Source organism: Penicillium oxalicum, chromosome V, assembly GCF_001723175.1.
Source record: "Penicillium oxalicum strain HP7-1 chromosome V, whole genome shotgun sequence".
NCBI classification, from domain to species: domain Eukaryota; kingdom Fungi; phylum Ascomycota; class Eurotiomycetes; order Eurotiales; family Aspergillaceae; genus Penicillium; species Penicillium oxalicum.
The window spans coordinates 2,039,562-2,058,085 of NC_064654.1; the positions used below are offsets into that span (position 1 = coordinate 2,039,562).

The 18,524-nt window shown below is 53.8% G+C and overlaps 6 protein-coding genes across 6 annotated transcripts; 3 read left to right on the forward strand and 3 right to left on the reverse strand.

The window, feature by feature from the left end:
- Positions 1 to 1,147: 1,147 nt before the first annotated feature.
- POX_e06747 (SCF E3 ubiquitin ligase complex F-box protein grrA) lies at positions 1,148 to 2,969 on the forward strand (the record flags this gene model as incomplete). The annotated part of the gene is made up of 3 exons (XM_050115563.1): positions 1,148 to 2,511; positions 2,571 to 2,796; positions 2,850 to 2,969. 3 exons carry the CDS (start codon positions 1,148 to 1,150, stop codon positions 2,967 to 2,969), a joined length of 1,710 nt encoding a protein of 569 aa, XP_049968023.1.
- Positions 2,970 to 3,653: 684 nt separating this feature from the next.
- POX_e06748 (Vacuolar membrane protease) lies at positions 3,654 to 6,566 on the forward strand (the record flags this gene model as incomplete). The annotated part of the gene is made up of 1 exon (XM_050115564.1): positions 3,654 to 6,566. The coding sequence occupies one exon, from the start codon at positions 3,654 to 3,656 to the stop codon at positions 6,564 to 6,566; it is 2,913 nt and encodes a 970-aa protein (XP_049968024.1).
- A 619-nt stretch (positions 6,567 to 7,185) lies between these two features.
- POX_e06749 (uncharacterized protein) lies at positions 7,186 to 9,852 on the reverse strand (the record flags this gene model as incomplete). Its single annotated transcript, XM_050115565.1, has 6 exons — positions 7,186 to 8,171; positions 8,240 to 8,418; positions 8,475 to 8,563; positions 8,627 to 8,696; positions 8,754 to 9,697; positions 9,778 to 9,852. The coding sequence occupies 6 exons, from the start codon at positions 9,850 to 9,852 to the stop codon at positions 7,186 to 7,188; spliced, it is 2,343 nt and encodes a 780-aa protein (XP_049968025.1).
- A 986-nt stretch (positions 9,853 to 10,838) lies between these two features.
- POX_e06750 (uncharacterized protein) lies at positions 10,839 to 11,951 on the reverse strand (the record flags this gene model as incomplete). The annotated part of the gene is made up of 1 exon (XM_050115566.1): positions 10,839 to 11,951. One exon carries the CDS (start codon positions 11,949 to 11,951, stop codon positions 10,839 to 10,841), a length of 1,113 nt encoding a protein of 370 aa, XP_049968026.1.
- Positions 11,952 to 15,355: 3,404 nt separating this feature from the next.
- Positions 15,356 to 16,076, reverse strand: POX_e06751 (Mediator of RNA polymerase II transcription subunit 10; the record flags this gene model as incomplete). The annotated part of the gene is made up of 3 exons (XM_050115567.1): positions 15,356 to 15,737; positions 15,875 to 15,971; positions 16,046 to 16,076. The coding sequence occupies 3 exons, from the start codon at positions 16,074 to 16,076 to the stop codon at positions 15,356 to 15,358; spliced, it is 510 nt and encodes a 169-aa protein (XP_049968027.1).
- A 949-nt stretch (positions 16,077 to 17,025) lies between these two features.
- POX_e06752 (Oxidoreductase andH) lies at positions 17,026 to 17,875 on the forward strand (the record flags this gene model as incomplete). Its single annotated transcript, XM_050115568.1, has 2 exons — positions 17,026 to 17,380; positions 17,475 to 17,875. The coding sequence occupies 2 exons, from the start codon at positions 17,026 to 17,028 to the stop codon at positions 17,873 to 17,875; spliced, it is 756 nt and encodes a 251-aa protein (XP_049968028.1).
- Between the last annotated feature and the right edge of the window lie 649 nt (positions 17,876 to 18,524).

Genomic DNA, 18,524 nt, shown 5'->3' on the forward strand with positions numbered 1-18,524 from the left:
TCGAGAGACAAGAGAATCTATGAGACAGACCTGGTAATGATGTAGTGGCAGAATAATGGACAAATCTATGTGAAATGGGGCTCTCAGTTGGGTAGATCTAAACACGCGCTCTTAGGTCGTAGCCAAGTATCTCGAGTTGAAGTGCACGGGGACAGTGACAGGGTTGACTGCCCAATGTATTGGAACATGTGACCAGTACCCTTTTCAAAATCACGCGGGGGCTAGAGATTAGTGAATCAAAGATGGACGAGACATAGCAAAGAAAGCGTTTCATCATCCTTTTCTCCCATGGATTGATCAGCATTTTGCCCCCTTTGCCCCTAGTCTTTCAACATTATCGTTCGAGGGGCACAGTACCCAGTACCTAGTACCCACTGCCCAGTGGCCAGGTACATTCACGGACTGCCTTTGGAACCGGGCAAGAAGTACCTCGAACCACACCAAACAGGCAACCAGTCCCAGTCTCACTAATCCGAGTTCAGCAGAGCAGTCGTACCGTAGTGCCTGTCTGGCTTATCGCTCTTGATAAGCCCGTTGCTCGGCGTCCGCGCGCTCGCGAAGACCCCATTTGCCTCATCGCTCCCCCTCCATTGCCGCCTGCGTTCCTTTGATGAACCCTCCAACCCTCCCCTGCATTCGACCTTGATTTCTCTTGGAAACTCTCCAGGGGCTCCTCAGAATATGCATTAAGCGTCTCCCACAGAGTGTCTAGACCGTGCGACACTGTGTCCCTTTTGACCTTCGACCCTCTTAGACCGTGGCTGCATTCCCCCCGTCTGGTGATAGCCGCCCGAGTCCTCATTTCTCGACCAGGACTCACGCCTTCCCCTGTCATATCCTCTTTTTCGATCGACACTTGCGTCGGTCACCTCACCATCCATCAAAGCCAACGGTTAGCGCACAAATCTCCGCATAAGTGAGCGACTCTTCCATCCGCCGGCCCGTATCGCGCCCGACCGAGCCCGTGCAGACCCAGACAGCCTCCGATCCGTCGTCGCCCCATCTCATCAACACGATCTCGAACCCTTGACCTCCGCACATGCGGGCGCCTCCGTTTACGATTTGACGATCAACCGCATCCACGATCGCCGTACCAGAACACCGCAGCCGACCCGGCCTTTAGACTTCTCTCACTCAACCGGCCAAGATGCCTCCACGCCCTCGTCCCTCCGCTCGGCGTTCGAGCCAGGCCCCCTCCGAGACATCGGGTTCGACGTCACCGGAACGCGCGGCAGACGATGATACCGATTTCTTCATGGCCCAAACTAACGACTCAGAGTCATCGATTGGCGTTGCGACATTTCGTGACCTTCATATGAACAACACTCGATCGGCCCCGTTGCCACCAATCGGCCGCTTGCCGCCCGAGATCTTGATCGCCATCTTCTCGAAGCTGGCGGCGCCTAAGGACATGCTCAACAGCATGTTGGTCTGTCGGAGCTGGGCTGCAAACTGTGTGGGAATCTTGTGGCATCGCCCGTCATGCAACAACTGGGATAATCTGAAAAGCGTCGCATCATCCGTGGGGAAACCCGACAGTCTGTTCGCCTATGCGGACTTGATCAAACGGCTCAATCTATCTGCCCTGACCGAGGATGTCAGTGATGGCACCGTTGTGCCATTTGCGCAGTGCAAGCGCGTCGAGAGACTGACCTTGACAAATTGCTCAAAACTCACGGACAAGGGTGTATCGGATCTAGTCGAGGGCAACCGACACCTCCAGGCTCTGGATGTTTCCGACCTGGCGTCATTGACCGACCACACTCTCTACACAGTCGCTCGCAATTGCCCGCGTTTGCAAGGTCTGAACATAACGGGATGCTCCAACGTTACGGATGAGTCGCTGCTGGTTGTCTCGCAAAACTGTCGGCAGATCAAGAGGCTCAAATTGAATGGAGTTTCTGAAGTCACCGACCGCTCAATCCAATCCTTTGCTGAGAATTGTCCTGCCATTTTGGAGATCGACCTGCACGATTGCAAGTTGGTGACCAGTGCGTCCGTGACCGCTCTTCTCACCACGCTGCGTCATCTTCGCGAGCTACGCCTGGCGCACTGCGTGGAGGTCAATGACTCGGCCTTCCTCAAACTGCCTGAGCACCTCACGTTTGATAGCATGCGTATTCTCGATTTGACCGCGTGCGATCAGGTCAAGGATGATGCAGTGGAGCGCATCATCAACGCATCCCCACGCCTACGAAATCTTGTCTTGGCTAAATGTCGCTTCATCACTGATCGCTCCGTGGCGGCCATCTGCAAGCTGGGCAAAAACCTGCATTATGTGCATCTGGGTCACTGCTCCCAAATCACTGACAGCGCCGTGATCCAGTTGATCAAGTCGTGCAATCGCATTCGTTACATTGACTTGGCCTGCTGCAACAGCTTAACCGATGTCAGTGTCAAGCAACTGGCCACTTTGCCCAAACTCCGTCGTATCGGCCTTGTCAATGCCAGTCTATCACCAATGAAAGTATTCTGGCGCTCGCTCATCCTCCGCGGTCCAGCCACCCGATGGTGAGCAATTTGGAGCGAGTCCATCTGAGCTACTGCGTCAACCTGGACATGATGGTGAGTGTTCTTCCCGGGCTCCTTCTCTTCTTGAAACCTGCTCTTGTCATGCTGACCAAACTCCGCCAGGGCATTCGCCCTTTGATTAATAACTGCCCCCGTCTGACCCATTTGAGCTTGACCGGCGTACCGGCATTCCTGCGCGATAACCTCACCGCGTTTTGCCGAGAAGCCCCGCCCGAGTTTACTCCCCAACAGCGCGATGTTTTCTGCGTCTTCAGTGGCGAGGGCGTCACCCGCTCCGCGAGTATCTGAACCGAAATTTCGGACCTCATCTGGAAGAGACCGAGGCCACCATGTACGACGATGACGAGGAACTGGACGAAGACGTGGGGCAAACGACTGGCCTCATGCACGCCACTGGCATCAACGACGAGGACTACATGGACGTCCCCCCTCAATGATAAGATACCCACTTCAGCTCGCATCTTCCTTTCTGCTCTGTCTTGCATTTGCATCCAGCTTCATCCTCTACTGTTTTCGAACTGCTCTTGTTTCCTTTCCTGGTCTGATATTCTATTCCCTCTCTTGCCCATCTTCCGCGACGGGTTTCGTATGATTATCCCCCTCTGCCTCGAGCTCCAACCCGTGGTCGGCCTTCCTGACATCACATCCCAGCGAACATATCCTCCCACCCATGCGGTACACCTTATTGTCTAGAAAATGCATTTTAGTGGTAGCGTTTATTGTGACTTTATAGCAATGGTTTTAGAGCTCTGTGACTACTGGCTGTGACGGGTTCAGCTGTGGGGAGAGCATTGTCGCTCCCTCTGGATTTGTCACGACATCTAGAAACACAGATCTCTTGACGAATTGTAAAACCTCACGTTGCATGAGACCTGCTGTCGTTCCTGTAGGTTGGAATATTTTGTTTCTATGCGCATCCACCACTCCTCCCCCTACGATTGTTACTCGTGTCGCGTCGGAAAGTGCTGCAATTGTGGAGTGTCGAGCTGAGCTTTCCGGCAGAGCTTCCCTTCCGCTCCCCGCATTCCGCATTCCGCCTTCTCCAACCTCACCTGTCGTCTCAACACGCCTCACGCCTCACCCTTTCGAACCGAGTCTACTCTGCGGCTTTTCGTCTGGCGATGGCGTCTCGCAAAAGCAGAAATCCCTTGGCGTTCACGCCCTTGCCGGTCACCATCATCACCACCGTGGTGTACCTGGCCTTGATCATTCCACTCTTGGTCATTCACCTGAACGTTCCAACGGCACCCAGCGCCAGCCCGTCGGACGGTTTAAATCTCACCGAGGCATGGCACGATCTCCAAGCACTCACGCGGGGCTATCATCCATATAACTCACACGAAAATGATCATGTGCACGCGTGGTTGCTGGAGCGTATTGATGCGATCCGAAGATCTGCCCCACCCGACGAAGCTTATCAACCCGCCGAGGAGAAGCCCAAGGTCTTTGTGTTTGACGATCTCACGTCAAATTTGACATTCTTCGATAAACGGAGCGGGGTTTACTTTGAAGGCACTAACATTTTCGTGTATATCCGTGGCTGGGAAGATCAGAAGGATAGGTGGTGGGAGACGCCCGGCAAGCTCCCCACTGGGAAGGGTGGCGTGCTGGTCAACGCGCACTACGACAGTGTGTCAACTGGATACGGTGCCACGGACGACGGAGTGGGTGTCATCACGGGCCTGCAGCTGCTCAAGTACTTCTTGACACCGGGTCATGCCCCGCGTCGCGGTCTGGTAGTCCTCTTTAACAATGGTGAGGAGGACTATCTCAATGGCGCTCGTGCATTCAGCCAGCACCCACTGGCAAGGTTCGTGCACACGTTCCTGAACTTGGAGGGTGCCGGCGCCGGTGGTCGCGCGACCCTCTTCCGCAGCACTGATACCGAAGTGACTCGGGCGTATGCCAGATCCGAGCATCCCTTTGGATCCATCGTCAGCGCGAATGGTTTTGAACTCGTTGGGAGCCAGACCGACTACGTCGTCTTTGATGGGGAGCTGGGCCTTCGTGGGCTTGACGTTGCCTTTTATGAACCGCGAGCTCGTTACCATACCGAACAGGATGATGCGCGTCATACGAGTGTGAACTCGATTTGGCACATGTTGTCCGCATCGGTGGCTACCACCGAGGCCCTTGTTTCCGACGATAGTGACGAGTTTGATAGTCCGGCTCGGGTTGAGGGTAACGTGCCTAACGGGCAGGGTACCAAGGCGGTTTGGTTTGACCTTTTCGGCAGCGCATTCGCAGTCTTCCGCCTGCACACCTTGTTCGCGCTCTCAGTCACTTTGTTGATTGTGGCCCCTTTGACATTGATCATTACCAGCATCTGTCTTTCGCACGCCGACAAGATGTATCTTTTCCGTTCTACAGGACAGGTCGAGTTGAGTGATGAAAAGATCTCACTCCAAGGTCTGCGTGGATTCTTCCGTTTCCCTTTCTTGGTGGGAATTCCAACCGCGGTCGTTGTTGGATTTGCCTATATGATCACCAAGATCAATCCCTTGATCCTACACAGCAGCAACTGGGCTGTTTGGAGCATGATGATCTCTGCCTGGATTTTCATGGCATGGTTCATATCGTGCGTTGCGGATTTTGCTCGACCATCTGCCTTCCATCGAGTGTACACTTTTACGTGGATGTTCGTGATCTCCTGGGTTCTACTTGTGCTTGCCACTATTGTGGCAAACGACCGCGGGCTCGGTGGAGGATATTTCACGCTGTTCTACTTTGCCAGCATCTTTCTGTCGACATGGATCTCTTACCTGGAACTCTTCTTCCTGCCCCGTAAGGCCGAATACGTCAACGAATTGACCCAGGACTCCCGCCGGCCCAGTACCCGTGGCAGTCGCCTTGGCACTGGCGACAGCAACGAAGATGATGAAGCGGGCGAAGAGGAGCCTACCGAGTCAACATCTCTGCTGCGCGGCCAGCACCGCACGACATTTGCCAACTATGTGAGCGTTCCGGGCAACCATTCCGATGGTTCAGAGGATGATGCCAATGTGGAAGATCGCAATGTGTATGGAAATGAACAAGCGTGGAGCGCGTCTCTGCCCAGCTGGATCTGGGTTCCTCAAATGCTTCTGACTATCCCGATCAACGTGGTGATGCTCGTACCACTGGCCTTGATCACGACAAGTGCCCTGAACCAGACCGGTCAAGACGGCGATCCTACGCTCCTGGTGTATCTGCTGATGGCATTTTTCATCGCGATGATCTTTATGCCTGTCCTTCCGTATATCCACCGATATACTTACCATATCCCAATGTTTCTCTTCTTGGTTCTCATCGGTACCTTGATCTACAATCTGGTTGCCTTCCCGTTCTCAGACTCCAACCGCGTGAAGCTCTACTTCTCGCAGCAGGTGGATCTTGACAGGGGGAACTCATCGGCGTACCTGGCCGGCGTCAGCCCATTCGTCGAGGATGTCGTCCGTGGTCTCCCTGGTGCAGGCGGACAGACCGAATGTCACAACATCGTACGCCACGGACAGCTTCTGCAATGCTCATGGCCCGGTGCCGAGCCGCAGGTTGTTCCAATTCAGAATGGCTCAACTACGTACCCGGGCCCGTCCACAGACTGGGTGTCCTACGAAATCTCCTCCTTGCAGGGCAAGAGCCGCTCCGCGCGCTTCGAAATATCCGGCCTCAACACCCGAGCGTGCCGAATCACCATGCAAAATCCATCGATCAAGTCCTTCAGCGTGGTGGGATCTTCCGCACCGGACCAGCGATTCATCAAACCGGCTTCCGAAGGGATGTCGGAGATCCGACTTTGGAGTCGCACGTGGGACCGTTCATGGACGGTAGACGTGGACTTTAAGGAGCACGAGACTTCCCTCCGAGGTCTCGTATCGTGTCTTTGGAGTGACGACAATAATCCCGAATTGATCCCGGCGCTCACCGAGGCCCGCAAGTATGTGCCTTCTTGGGTCGCTTTGACCAAGTTGATGGATGGATTGGTAGAAGGGTATCGCGAGTTTGAGCTGGTCAAGAATGCTTCGGGCCACTGGGTGCAGAAAAAAAAGAATTGAGGTGTCTGGGGGTCTCGATGCCTTTGTCTTGAATAAGGTGGATTTAGGGGGGGATTTTCGGTCATTGCTTCAAGTTACACCAACAATTTGGGGATTCCCTCTTGAACGAATCATGTGTACTGCAGTCGATGTTTTTTGATCATGGTTTTATCCTGTTTGATGTAAAGCTTGTGTTATTGTTTCATCTCGGTTTGATGTCTGTGAGTTTAAGTCGGGTGTAGTGGTAGATACAATCGTCATCTTCCTCCGAGGGTCGGGGGAACGCCAGTCTTTCACCTTTCAAGTAACGATCATGGAAGTACCTACTTAATTTAAACACTGGACCCCACTGTTATACAAGAGCTACAAGACAATAAGACACGTGAATCAGATTCGGATACATATACGAATGAAGATTGATCAATTTATACCACACCGTATTTCGGCTTTCAATCTTCCCCCCCCCCCCCCCCCCCCCCCCCCTTTTTTTTTTTTTTTTTTTAATTGAGGACCGGTCGGTTTCGAGACAAAAAGTCATCGTAATCACGTTCTTATTCCTAGTCAACGACACCCCAGCGCTCACCTGTAATTCTCGTTTCTCGTCACAGCCAAGAAAGCCAATGACCACAATTGTCGAATATCAGATTCTACCAACCGAGTCAGGAAGAGCCAAACCGAAAGATATCATAAAGGGGGGAGAAAACAAAAGTAAGACGGGGAGGGAGGGGGGGAGAATCAAGGACTTACCAGTCTGAGAACCACCACCTGGTGGCGGCAAGACGCCCAAAGGCGTGACTTGAAAATCGTCATCGCGATATACCCACGACCAAACCTCCCCCGAGAGTTGGCTTTGATTCTGCTCAATTACATCCCACAGCTCATTGTATGCAGCTTTGACATTTTCCCAGACCGAATCGTCACCGCAGAACTCGGGAATCGGCGCGACGCTGTTTCCGGGTGTCTGATGATGATCGGGTTGACGCTGGTGCTTGTCGGGTAGCACAGAAAAGTTGGCGGTGAGTTGGCAGCGACCCATTTGGAGCTCGAGTCCCTTGGCCATCATGGCGAGTTGCCAGGACCAAATGACTGTTCCGTGGTACGCGCCGGTTGTCCAATTCTGGGCGTAGACCGGGTGGCCGCCGAAGGCAGGGTTGGCGACAATCATGCCGGCCGAAGTCATTAACCCGGCGGGAAAAGTGCGGCGGATGTTGGTGGCGGAGTGATTGAGGAAGGATGTCAGTTGGGCGTCATTCGTGGTGTTGAGGAGAAAGTGGCGGAAGCAGTCGTCTGTGTTCATCACCTCTACCTTGCTGAGGTTGTTGTTGCCATCGAGGGCGAGGGCGTGGAACACAACGTCGTTGGTGATCGAGGTCGCCTGATCAGGCCCGGGAAACGAGGATTCCTCCTTGTAGGAAGCGACGAGATCCTTGGCCTCGGACTGAGGAATGGTTACTTTGAAGAAATCAAGGGACTTGTCTTCCCAGATTTGAGCATATCGATCGGCCATCTGAGCCCATTGCTTATTCTTGGGCCAGAGACCTTGGCGGGCGAGGACGGCGATTGCACGAAGAGCTGCGGGCACCAAGGCCGTATTGACATCGTAAGGAATACGTCCTCCGCCAATGCCTAGAAAGTTTGTGTGTTAGCATGGCGTTCTGCTGTTCTTCGCACGATCCGTGGTGGGCCAGGTATACCAAATTCGCTGTCTCGCCACTCTCCCACGACCTGGCCATCCTTGAGATGGATAAAGTGACCCTTGATGGGCCTCTCGGCAAATGGACGGGCAAGGCGCATGATACGCTCTGCATTGATCAGTGCGAGCTCACCCCAGGTCAGGTTTTGATTCTGAGCGTTGATCTTTCCCGCGGGAGTGCTTTGGCCGCATTAGTGAACTCCCCTCGACGAAAGCACAGAAGAGTGTGAACACACCTCAGCAAGGATGCGACTCGCTTCCGACCGATAGGGTTATCGACGAAGTATTTCTGCATCAGGACAGGAAGAAAGTAGTCCGAATCAATCTAATGCTCCCTCATGTCAGCGAGCGTTGACCAGGTGACATGATCAGCCCATCGAATGCGTACCATTTTATAGTCGCAGACCATAGCGTTGCTGGAAATATTATTCTGCAAGTTGATCCAGGTCGCATAATCGCTAGTTGCTTGTTTTAGTGTGCCATTCACCAACATTCAGGCACCGCTTGCAACTCACCCAATCGTTTCCTCATGACAGACACTGCCATCCGTGCGGTTGATTCGCTCGAGCACCGCACCAATAACCGCTTCCATGGCGCTCCCATTTCCTGAACTGAGCACTGGTTCCAGCAGCAGTGCAGAGATCATGGAGTCACGCCCAAAGTAGGTCAAGAACCGCCAGGCACCTGCGAGTAGCTTCTCTGAATACGACAGGAACGACAATGCAGCCACCTGGCCCGCATTGGCGGTCTCAAGACTGCGGGAAGCATTATTCAAGACCATAGACGGCTTGAGCGCAGTGAGTTGCGCATAGTTCATGGACGCGGTGACGAGGTAGTCCCCCGCCTCAAACTGCAAAGTGCGGTTCGAGATGGTCACTTTCCCCTTCCCTGTGCTGTTGGAAGACGGTGCGAAACTCAGCGTCGTCGAGGTCACATTATCCAGCCACGTGCGTTGCAGCGACACACTACCGTCGCTGTTTGATCCGAACTCGATCGCATCCTGGATCTCGGGCCGAAGAAGACTCGGTCCCTCCACAAAATCGCGAATGGTGCGGATGCTTCCCAGGATGGGAAGGACCAAGGTAGCGGAAGTGTTGAAGCGAAGTACGCCCTGAACACCAACGCTGGGCGGTGCAGAAGCATTGGCACCTGTCGAGTACACCGGACTCAGTGGATGTCCGACAGTAGAATTGACCATCTCGAGGGCCAAGGTGCCATTGGGCCCATTCTGCGGTGCAAAGTAGGCGCAAACGCCACTATCGCCCGCCGGCCATGCCACAATCAGTCGGGGCCCGATGAGCGTGAGATTGCTGTTTGGGAGCGGGCTGGTGACGACCACCTGTGCGGCAACATTGCAATCTGAGTAGAAGTAATTTGCGTATGGCGGGTCACTCAACGAAAAGGTTGATGCGGCGCCAGCACATTTTGGCTCGGCAGATCGCGCCCGTAGTTGATGGCGCTGCAGATCAGAACTGGTCAGCCGGGGGAGTAGAGGGTCGACTGGGGGGGGGGGGGGGGGGAGATGAGTGCGCCACTTACAGCATCATCATTTTGGGTCGCTGCGGCCACAACACCCCCCAGTAACGACAGTTGTAGCCCCCGCAGGAATTTCATCGCGGTCGTCTGGTTGACTCTTGGAAGAAATTTCTGTGTTTGTGCTTGGGCAACTTCAACAGACTTGGATGGTATTTATGCATTGGGTAAGGTCGCATTCGAAAGATCACCATGCAGACGAAGTGCCGGTACTCAATGGAGATGGAAATCGGGTATTGGGAAAGTGGGTCTCACGCTGCCCCCCGCGTGTGGGGAGTTGGTTTTGCCAATCGCAACGTTCGATGCGGAGACGATATCAACCCTCAGTCTGAAGAACCCCACGGAGATCTGATCAATTGCTGTGTAGAGAACAGGCAAACCTTGAAGATGTCCGACAATTCTCCGCCTCACCTGTTGATTACGGGATGGGGAGAGGGTGGGGTGTTTCATGGAGGTCCTGTTTAGAGCCCAACATGCTCGAGGGACGCAAGCTATGTGAAAAGTTGTGTATTTTCTGCCTAAGATGAACTTGAGGGTCTCTCGAGCCTCATACCGTGATCCTCGCGAAGCGATCCCTAGCATGACCCGTCGACAGAGTCTCACGGTGATCTAACAAGTCAACCCTCGAAGGGCACGTCCCTTAGATGAGATCGGCGTCGCCTCTGGTTGAAAGAGTGCGTCTAAGTGCGCTTGGTGCAGGGTGGGATCTGGCCAGTGCGGCCCGAAACCAGATTCTACCAGAGAATCGGAGGGCCATTCCGCCTCCGAGGACCCCTCCATGCTGTAAGGCCTACACCCTTTGGCCATGGTGGTCAATCCGGTTTGCGATGTAACCTCGACCCGGTGTGGCAGGTCTCCTCCGTGGAGAGTGCAAGAAGAGCAGGTAAGCCTCCATGCGTCCTCGCAGGGGTCTGAGCACTGATAGACTTTTGAGAATCCTACAACGAGCGAGTGGCCGAGAGGAAGGTTGTCGTCACCGATAGATGCAGGGAGAGATCTCGGTCACTTGAAAAAAAAAGAGCGCGCGCACGCTGATTCCAGCGGAACGCAAATTCTCTCTATTTTTTTCACCCCGGCTTGTCCATCTTCTCGCTCACTTGGGCGTGTTTCTGAGGGGGAAGGTGTTGATGATGTTGAGGGTGAAAGGGGTTGGAAAAGTCGATCGCACGAGAAGCGCCATTGAACTGCGTCTCGCTGTGCCACACCTGGGCCTTGGACGAGGCCATCATCTGCGCCTCGGACGGAGGCATGTGCTCAAACATGGCGATAGAAATGTCATCTTCCAGCCACGCTCGCATGGGGCGCGAATCAACCGGAGCGGCGCGGGTGAGATCCGAGGTCACACGGGTGGCATCCACGAAATCAGGCAGTGCTCGTGGGCTGGAAAACGACTCGGGCTTCCAGACGGGATTGTGGACGACTTCGACCAACTTGCCCAGGACGGCGAATTCGAGCTTCAGCTTGATACTGTAGAAGGTGCCCTTTAACATGGTCTCCATGATATAATAATTGTGGAACTCGACGACGAGGAGACCCAAGTTCATGATGATAATCATCAGGTTGACCAGCAGCAGCTGGTACAGGATCTTGCGCTTGGCCTGGTCGACATCGGTCCGGACCAAGCGCACCGTCTCCCGAATGTAGAGTCCGGAGATGATGAACTCTTGAATGGAGAAGCCCGTGAGTTGAATCTTATCCATCACGTCGTATGCGGACTTGTAGTTGACCAAAGACACGCTGGGTGGGGTGAGGTTGGCCCCGTATGCCAAGACGGTGGTCGGAACCAACAACAACACCGCATTGACCAGGATCATCAAGAGGACGCGCTGCAGCACGCGCTGGTTCTCCAGGATGAGATGCAGGCGGGAGTAGAGCACCAGAGACTGCCCGATGACCACGGCCGACCAGCCGACGGTCAACAGAGTGACGGGTAACCATGTCACCGTTGTCAGTTGGAAGAACTTGAGAAGGAAGCCGAGCGAGTAGGGAATCAGCCCGACCGAGGAGGAGATGAGGAGACTCCAGAAATAGAGACCTTGGTAGGGAGCGAAGTTGACAAAGATGAGAATGATCAGTTCGAAAGCATTATACCAAGTGATCCCGGCCAAGGTTGCGATGGTGATCTTCATGGTCAGGGACTGGCCCTGATAGCCGCCCGTGATCCCATCACTGGGGAGCATGATGGCCAGAGCGGGAACGGAGGGGAAGGGGGAGTGGGTAGGGTCACGATGTGGTCACCATGGTCGGAGAATGGGGCGACAGTCCTCAGTGCCTTCAGGGGTGAGGGATGATGGATGAGAGCAGATGAGAAGAGGGTTGTGAGAGAGGAAAGAGACGAGCAGCGAAGTGAGAGTGAAGACACTCGCGATCGGCCGTGAGCCCACAAGCGTGGCTGGCCCGGAAGTTTTGAGGGGGAAAAAGGTGGATCAAAAGTCTGGGGGAGAAGAGACCAGGAAACTTTGCGAGGAAACGGGACCCGATGGATCAGGTGATGGGCTCCGTCGCCTTGCCGTTGAAAAGTTGAAAAAGCGCCACCAAAATGGACCAGAACTGGCTCTCCCCCCCCCCTATTTTCGGAATGGCCTCTAGTCAAGGTTGGCACCAGTGATAATTTGATTTTTATTTTGTCGACGGTGATGGTGATGGTGAATAATCCTGCAGATAAATCATACCGCGATTTCAACAAAGAGATGAGATGAGGCTGCCTTTGTTCATGAGTTTCGATCTGACACCTGGTCCGTGACTCAGCGTGGGGACCCGCCCGGAGGAGTCGATCGGACCATCTGCCTCTCTTTTGGGAGAACGGTCGGGGATCACAGAGCTGCAGCTGCAACAGCTTGCGAGATTTGCGGGGCAGCAGAGGATGTCGACACGGTCGACCAGCTCCAGTGGACACGATACTCTTTCAATCACAGTCCAGGTCCAGGTCCAGGTCCGGTACCAACACCAAGGTACACTTCACCAGTCCACCCTCCACACCATCCGTGGGCCGAATTCATGTGATGGACAAGTGTCGGACAGACTGAACCACACTCGGAGCGGAAGCACAACTCCGGTGCATATCCAACGCTGCATAAATTTACCGATCGCAAAACGACCGACATCGCGCTGGACCACAACAGCAACAGAGGGCCAAGGCGATTTCCAAGAGACCGAGCAGACCTTTGCTCCTTTCTCCAGTCCCGTCCGGAGCTTTTCAGTCGGGCATTTCAGTCAGGAGCCTGTCCTGTTCTCTCGTGGCCAATGATCAGCGGTGTCTCATCCCAGTGGCTCTACAACAACCACTAATACGTAGTACAAGCTCCAACTCTAGCTCTAGTCTCTCCCGGCTATCACCAACCCAAGAATCAGAGCACGAGTCTACCAGACGAGCATCGTTCATCTGCTGCACGGGCGTACACGGGAATAGTGTACACTTGTACATTGTCCACGACTGCCGAACGTGTCTACTACAATGATACGAACTCAATTGACCTGATCTGGCCCACCGTCCGGGACACGAGGAGTCTCCAATTTCCCCCTTCCCCCACTGGCTTGACGCAGGCGTGGTACAGAGGCGGAATCCCCAGATTTGTTCCAGGACGTTCGTGGGCCACACCAGTACTATCGGTGGCAAGCAGTGTCCTTTGTGGAGTGTCCATGCATGATGATTCCCACAGTTTGCGACACCTCTCGAGTAGGTTCCACTCCAGTCTGGAGCCCTCCGAGTGGGTCATGCGGACAGTAGACTCGAGATGGGAGCCACAGTAGCACGTGCTTACTACCCCCCTGCCTCGTTCCGCCCCCTAAAAGACCGCACTACGATCGGGAGCTCTTGTCCATGAATTAAGATTTTAAAAAAAAATACGCAAGTAGCTTCCATTCAGACGGCATATTCAAACATTTCAAAGAGCGCGCCACTCTTACTTCTAGCCTCTGGACTCTTCCCTCCCCTTCTTTCCCTCTCAAGCGCTCTCCGCTCAGAAATGAAAAAATAAAAGGTCTTCAGCGAATTCCCCATTTAGTACCATTCAGTACCAGCCCCCGCCCCCCCCCCCCCCCCCCCCCCCCCCCCAGCCCCAAACTAAACCAGCAGATCCCACCGTCTGGACTCCCCTCGACCGCATTTCGACCTCGACACTCGTCAAAGGGGGGCAGCTCGTACTGTAGATGTGTGGGATAATAATCATACGAAACTGCGTACCTAGACTCTGTTGAACCCATTTTCTTGCATTTCTTCTTTCTTTCCTCTATTGCGCACAGGGGGGTGAAGATGGGAATCCCGTAGCAGTCAATACGAGGCGTGTAAGCCCCTTGGCATAACTGGAGGTGGAATTTCTTGGCCCGGCAAAGAAAAACAAAAAAAAAGGAGGGGTCATTTGAGTCAGTTTGTCGAGTGCGTTGAGGGGAGTAGGTACTCATACAGTACCATCACTAAGTATGTGATTTGGAGTAGGTATTGTACTACCGACTGCTTGGTTCGGCTCTATAAAAGTTCCTAGACTGAAAGTATGTTGTAGGTAGGGACTATCGATGTAGAGGTGCATTGCGGCGGGAGTGCCCTGCCCTATCTCCGGTCATCAGAGTCACAAAGACGACAGGAGTCGGTGGGAGTCTGGGGAGTCCATTGTGGAATCCAGGCTTTCTACCTAGTCCCGCTCGTCGGGTTCGAGGCGGGTCGGGCTGAGCTACAGAGAGGAAGATTGTCACGGTGTTTCTGGGCATCTTGTACCAGATGGAGCCTGTGGGAAAGTTCACTCCGTTGAGCCTGGAAGCGAGCGACTCTAGGCCCAGCTCGTCGTGGAGAGTTGAGATGGCCCGTAGGCAAGGTATCGGGTGACCACCACCACCACCACCACCACCACCACCACCACTACTACTACTACTACTACACGTGAAGTGGATAGATATGTGTTTCAGAAAGAACCTTGCCCCCCAAATGCTGCACGATCACTCCATTCCCAGTCTACACATCAACTCGGCCTCTCCCAAGGTCTGGCGAGACTTGGGGAAATACAATGCAGCTTTCCCGAATCAAAAGAAAAGCAAAAAGTGTCAACATCGATGTGGAAAAAGGCAGACAAAGTGAGTCGCAGTGAGTCGGCGACAATATGAGTCTCGTTTCGAAGAGCCGATCATGACAGGCCATGTCCCGTGCCCAGGAATCAAAGGAAATAGTAGGCTTTCCAAGTGACGGCCTCGGCGCTTCCCTGTCAATCTAAAGTCGCGACATAGACACCGTGAGAATTTCTTGCCCGCCAACTCCCAGGTCTTCCCTCGGTCTCCGTCTCTTCCCACTCAGTGTGCCCCACGTATGAGCCTGTTTCTCAAAGAAGTTCCAGGAGTGTGACGAGTCACTTGCTCGGCAGAGTCAACTCTGCCCGGTGTGGCCTGTGGGGAAGGCCTCGGCACCCGGTCCAAAAATCAGCCCAAAGCGGTCACAGGCGCATCACAGGCGCCTTTCGGACCAGAGGAAACCCGAGTGAAGACAGCCACTGGGATCTCGTGCCGGCAGTCAGGCCATACCCACAAAAGTCATTGCACAGTTCAGAAACACATGGCGATTCCTGAACAAGAAAATCTGGACCAATCTGATCCCGTCATTTCACTTGGATGCGCTCTCAGCACGAGCGTGAGAATCGCCCTCTGTAGTACCGCCCGTCATGGCCATGACCCGGTCCACCTCGCCGCGGCACTCGGGCATGGCGCTGCGCATTTCCCGCGCCAACACGTCACGAAAGTCGGCAAAGGCTTCCCGTTTCCCCTTCAAATCCTGATTGCCGCGCTGGACCAGTTCCACAAACTCACGCGTGTAGATGTCCGGATTACGCGCCGCGTCGACGTATTCGATGATCTCGGGTGGGAGTTGGATACTGGCGAGAGGGGGATTGGACGGATCCGCGGTGTTGGGAGTGGCGGTCTCGGCAGCATTGGGAGGGAGCTCGGTGTGAGTGTGAAGTGTTTTGAGCGCAATGGTGAGGTTCTTTCTGTGTGGTGCAGATGATCGGGTTAGTGAGAAGGTCTTGGAAGTGCGGACCTGACAATATCATGATCCATAGAACCAAATGAAAAAAAAAGAATCCACCCGAGAACCCTTCTGAGGTCTAGTAGAATTTCTGCGTACATTTTGCGCACCAGCTCCTGCTGTGTCTCGGGACCGAGATAGCCATGGACGGCTGATTGGATCTCGAAGAGATGCTGAACAACATCGCGAATGTCGTCTAAAAGTGTGATTTAGGGGGAGGTTCTTTTTTGCTGAGGTGGCAGATAGAAGGCAATCACAAAGGAAACTCACCATCGACGGTCTTGAGCATTACAGGGGCCATGTTGACGGGAATAGAACTTGCCGCGGTTGAAAGATTCTCAAGTGAAGCAAGTGCATTTGAACGCGAAGAGATGCGGTGGGGAAAAGCGGTCAAGATGGGGCTCCAAATTCAAGGGCGACGTGCGGGCAAAGTGGGGGAGGACAGTCAGATCATGAGGGTAGCTTAGTAAGTCAGCCAAGAGAACTTCCCTTTTCAGATGAATCTGAGGTGGGATGTGCTGCAGGAGAGCTTCACAATGAGCCAGTGTAGAGAGTGTTTCTCAATGACCATCAATAAACTTGCATTATCCCCGTTATTCAGTCTAGGCATCCTCATGGACCGCCTCAGTGCTGACGAGGGCCAAACTCTAAACCTCATGCAATCGGTTTCTGCTGACTGTCGGGCCAACATCAAAGCCGATTCAAGACGCCGGACAAGGTATCCCTGAAATACCAATGGAGCAAGTCAGACACGAACGTCCGCCCGGACCGGAGCTCGGGATCAATAATTCGAGCGATTTCTCCCGGTAAGAAGCACGCCCCGTCTTGTTCACGCAGCACGAGAATTGGAGAGAACCCGGACTTGGGGGGCGTACCCAAGCATGCTCAGGCGTGTCCATGCGCCTCCCGACGGACTGAGCGGCGGCAGCGACAACAAACCCGCCGATGGAGGTGGAAACAGGTACAGTGCCACGGGCTTGTGAGTCCATGACGCAAGGGAAAGGATAACACTCATCCGAGATGGGAACTAGATCAAGAAACGAGGGAATGATATCTCTCGATAAAACCCCATCTCTTCCTGTAGAGTCGGGGCACCTCATAGTACGTAGTAGTACTACTTCCTCGGCCAGTGTGTATTCTCGACTTGGCTACCTTCGTTGTTCATACTCATTCTTTCTCCTTGTTTCATCTTGGCAAAGCTTAAGGTCGATCCACCGATCCAAGGCCCACACTCCTTTTCCTTGCCCAAGATGGTCGCCCTCTCTACAATTCAGTCATCCAACGCATCCGCCCTCAAGACGCTCTTTCCGTACGGTCCCGTGGGGGTCTTTGTCGGCGCAACCAACGGAATCGGAAAGGCAGCACTCTTAGCACTCGCCAAGTATGCCACAAGACCACGATTGTACTTCATTGGCCGCTCACAGTCCGCTGCGGACGAGGTGCTGCGCCAGCTCAAGGAGATCAATCCCGACGGCCAATATGAGTTCGTCAAAGCGGATGCAAGCCTACTCAGCAATGTTGATCGAATCTGCCTGTCCATTCAAGCCAAGGAGACCAAGATTGATATCCTATTTCAGAGCCAGGGCACGTTGGACTTTGCGTCAGGTAGGGTCAAAAGGGCTTTTTCCTCAATGGACGCCAGATCTTGGATAGACCAAAACTGACGAGTTTGGGGCGGGCATCGGGATGAATTGAATAGAGACCACAGAGAAACTCCCTCTGATCATGGCCCTTGGCTATTACTCCAAAATGCGCTTCATCGCCAATCTTCTTCCCTTGCTTCAACGCTCGTCCAACCCGCGCGTCGTCGTTGTCTTGGCTGGCACCAAAGAAGGTCCCGTGAACCCCAAGGACATCCCTGGGAAGAAAGTCAAGATTTGGCAAGCACGGGGGCATCTTTGCTCCATGATGACACTCACCTTGGAGCGATTCGCCCAGTCTGCCCCGGATGTGAGTTTTGTGCACAGTTATCCCGGCTTCGTTCGAACCTCGCTCGACCAGTCCATTAGGGGCGTCACCGGGGTGATTGTGAGATCGATCACCACGATCACAAACATGTTCGTGTCTAGACATTGGATTCCGCTGGATGAGACGGGGTAGAGGCATGTTTTCTTGGCGACGGCGCCTCGATTTCCGTCAAAGGAACGACATACTGCGATGTCGGGTAAAGAGGGGGGGCAGGAGAGAACAGAAGTCGCCGTTGCGAGTGACGGTCAGGTGGGAGCGGGCGTGTACACAGTCGACGAGACGTGTGAGAGCGGAAATGCCTCGGTGCAGGAAGTTCTCTGCCATTTGAGGGAGAATCAGACGGATCGGAAGATCTGGGAGCACTTGGATGGTGTATTTCAGCAAGTCACGGGGCACTCATCAATACGTTGATGGGTTCTTGAGACACCCAGGGCGAGGTATCCAGATGAGAGAAATAGAGAGGCGTGATCGTCATGGTCGAAGATGGCTCTAGATCACACACGATGGTCCTGGAAGGACAATGTCTCTCAACCCCAAGAGACACCGGTCCGTGTCCGCTTTTCAGTCACTACCAGCCAACTTGAGATCCACGCGTAGGAAATACAGAGTGGGAGTGTCAACCATGGATGTCATTCCACAAAGTAGAATCGTATGTCTTTTGCTCTCTATATGCATCAAGAAAACCATCATACAAGCTCCTCGAGGGAGAAAAGAAGAACCCCCTAATCATCAGATAGGGTCAAAGCTGAAGAAAATTACGCTCAATACGCGACACTGGAGA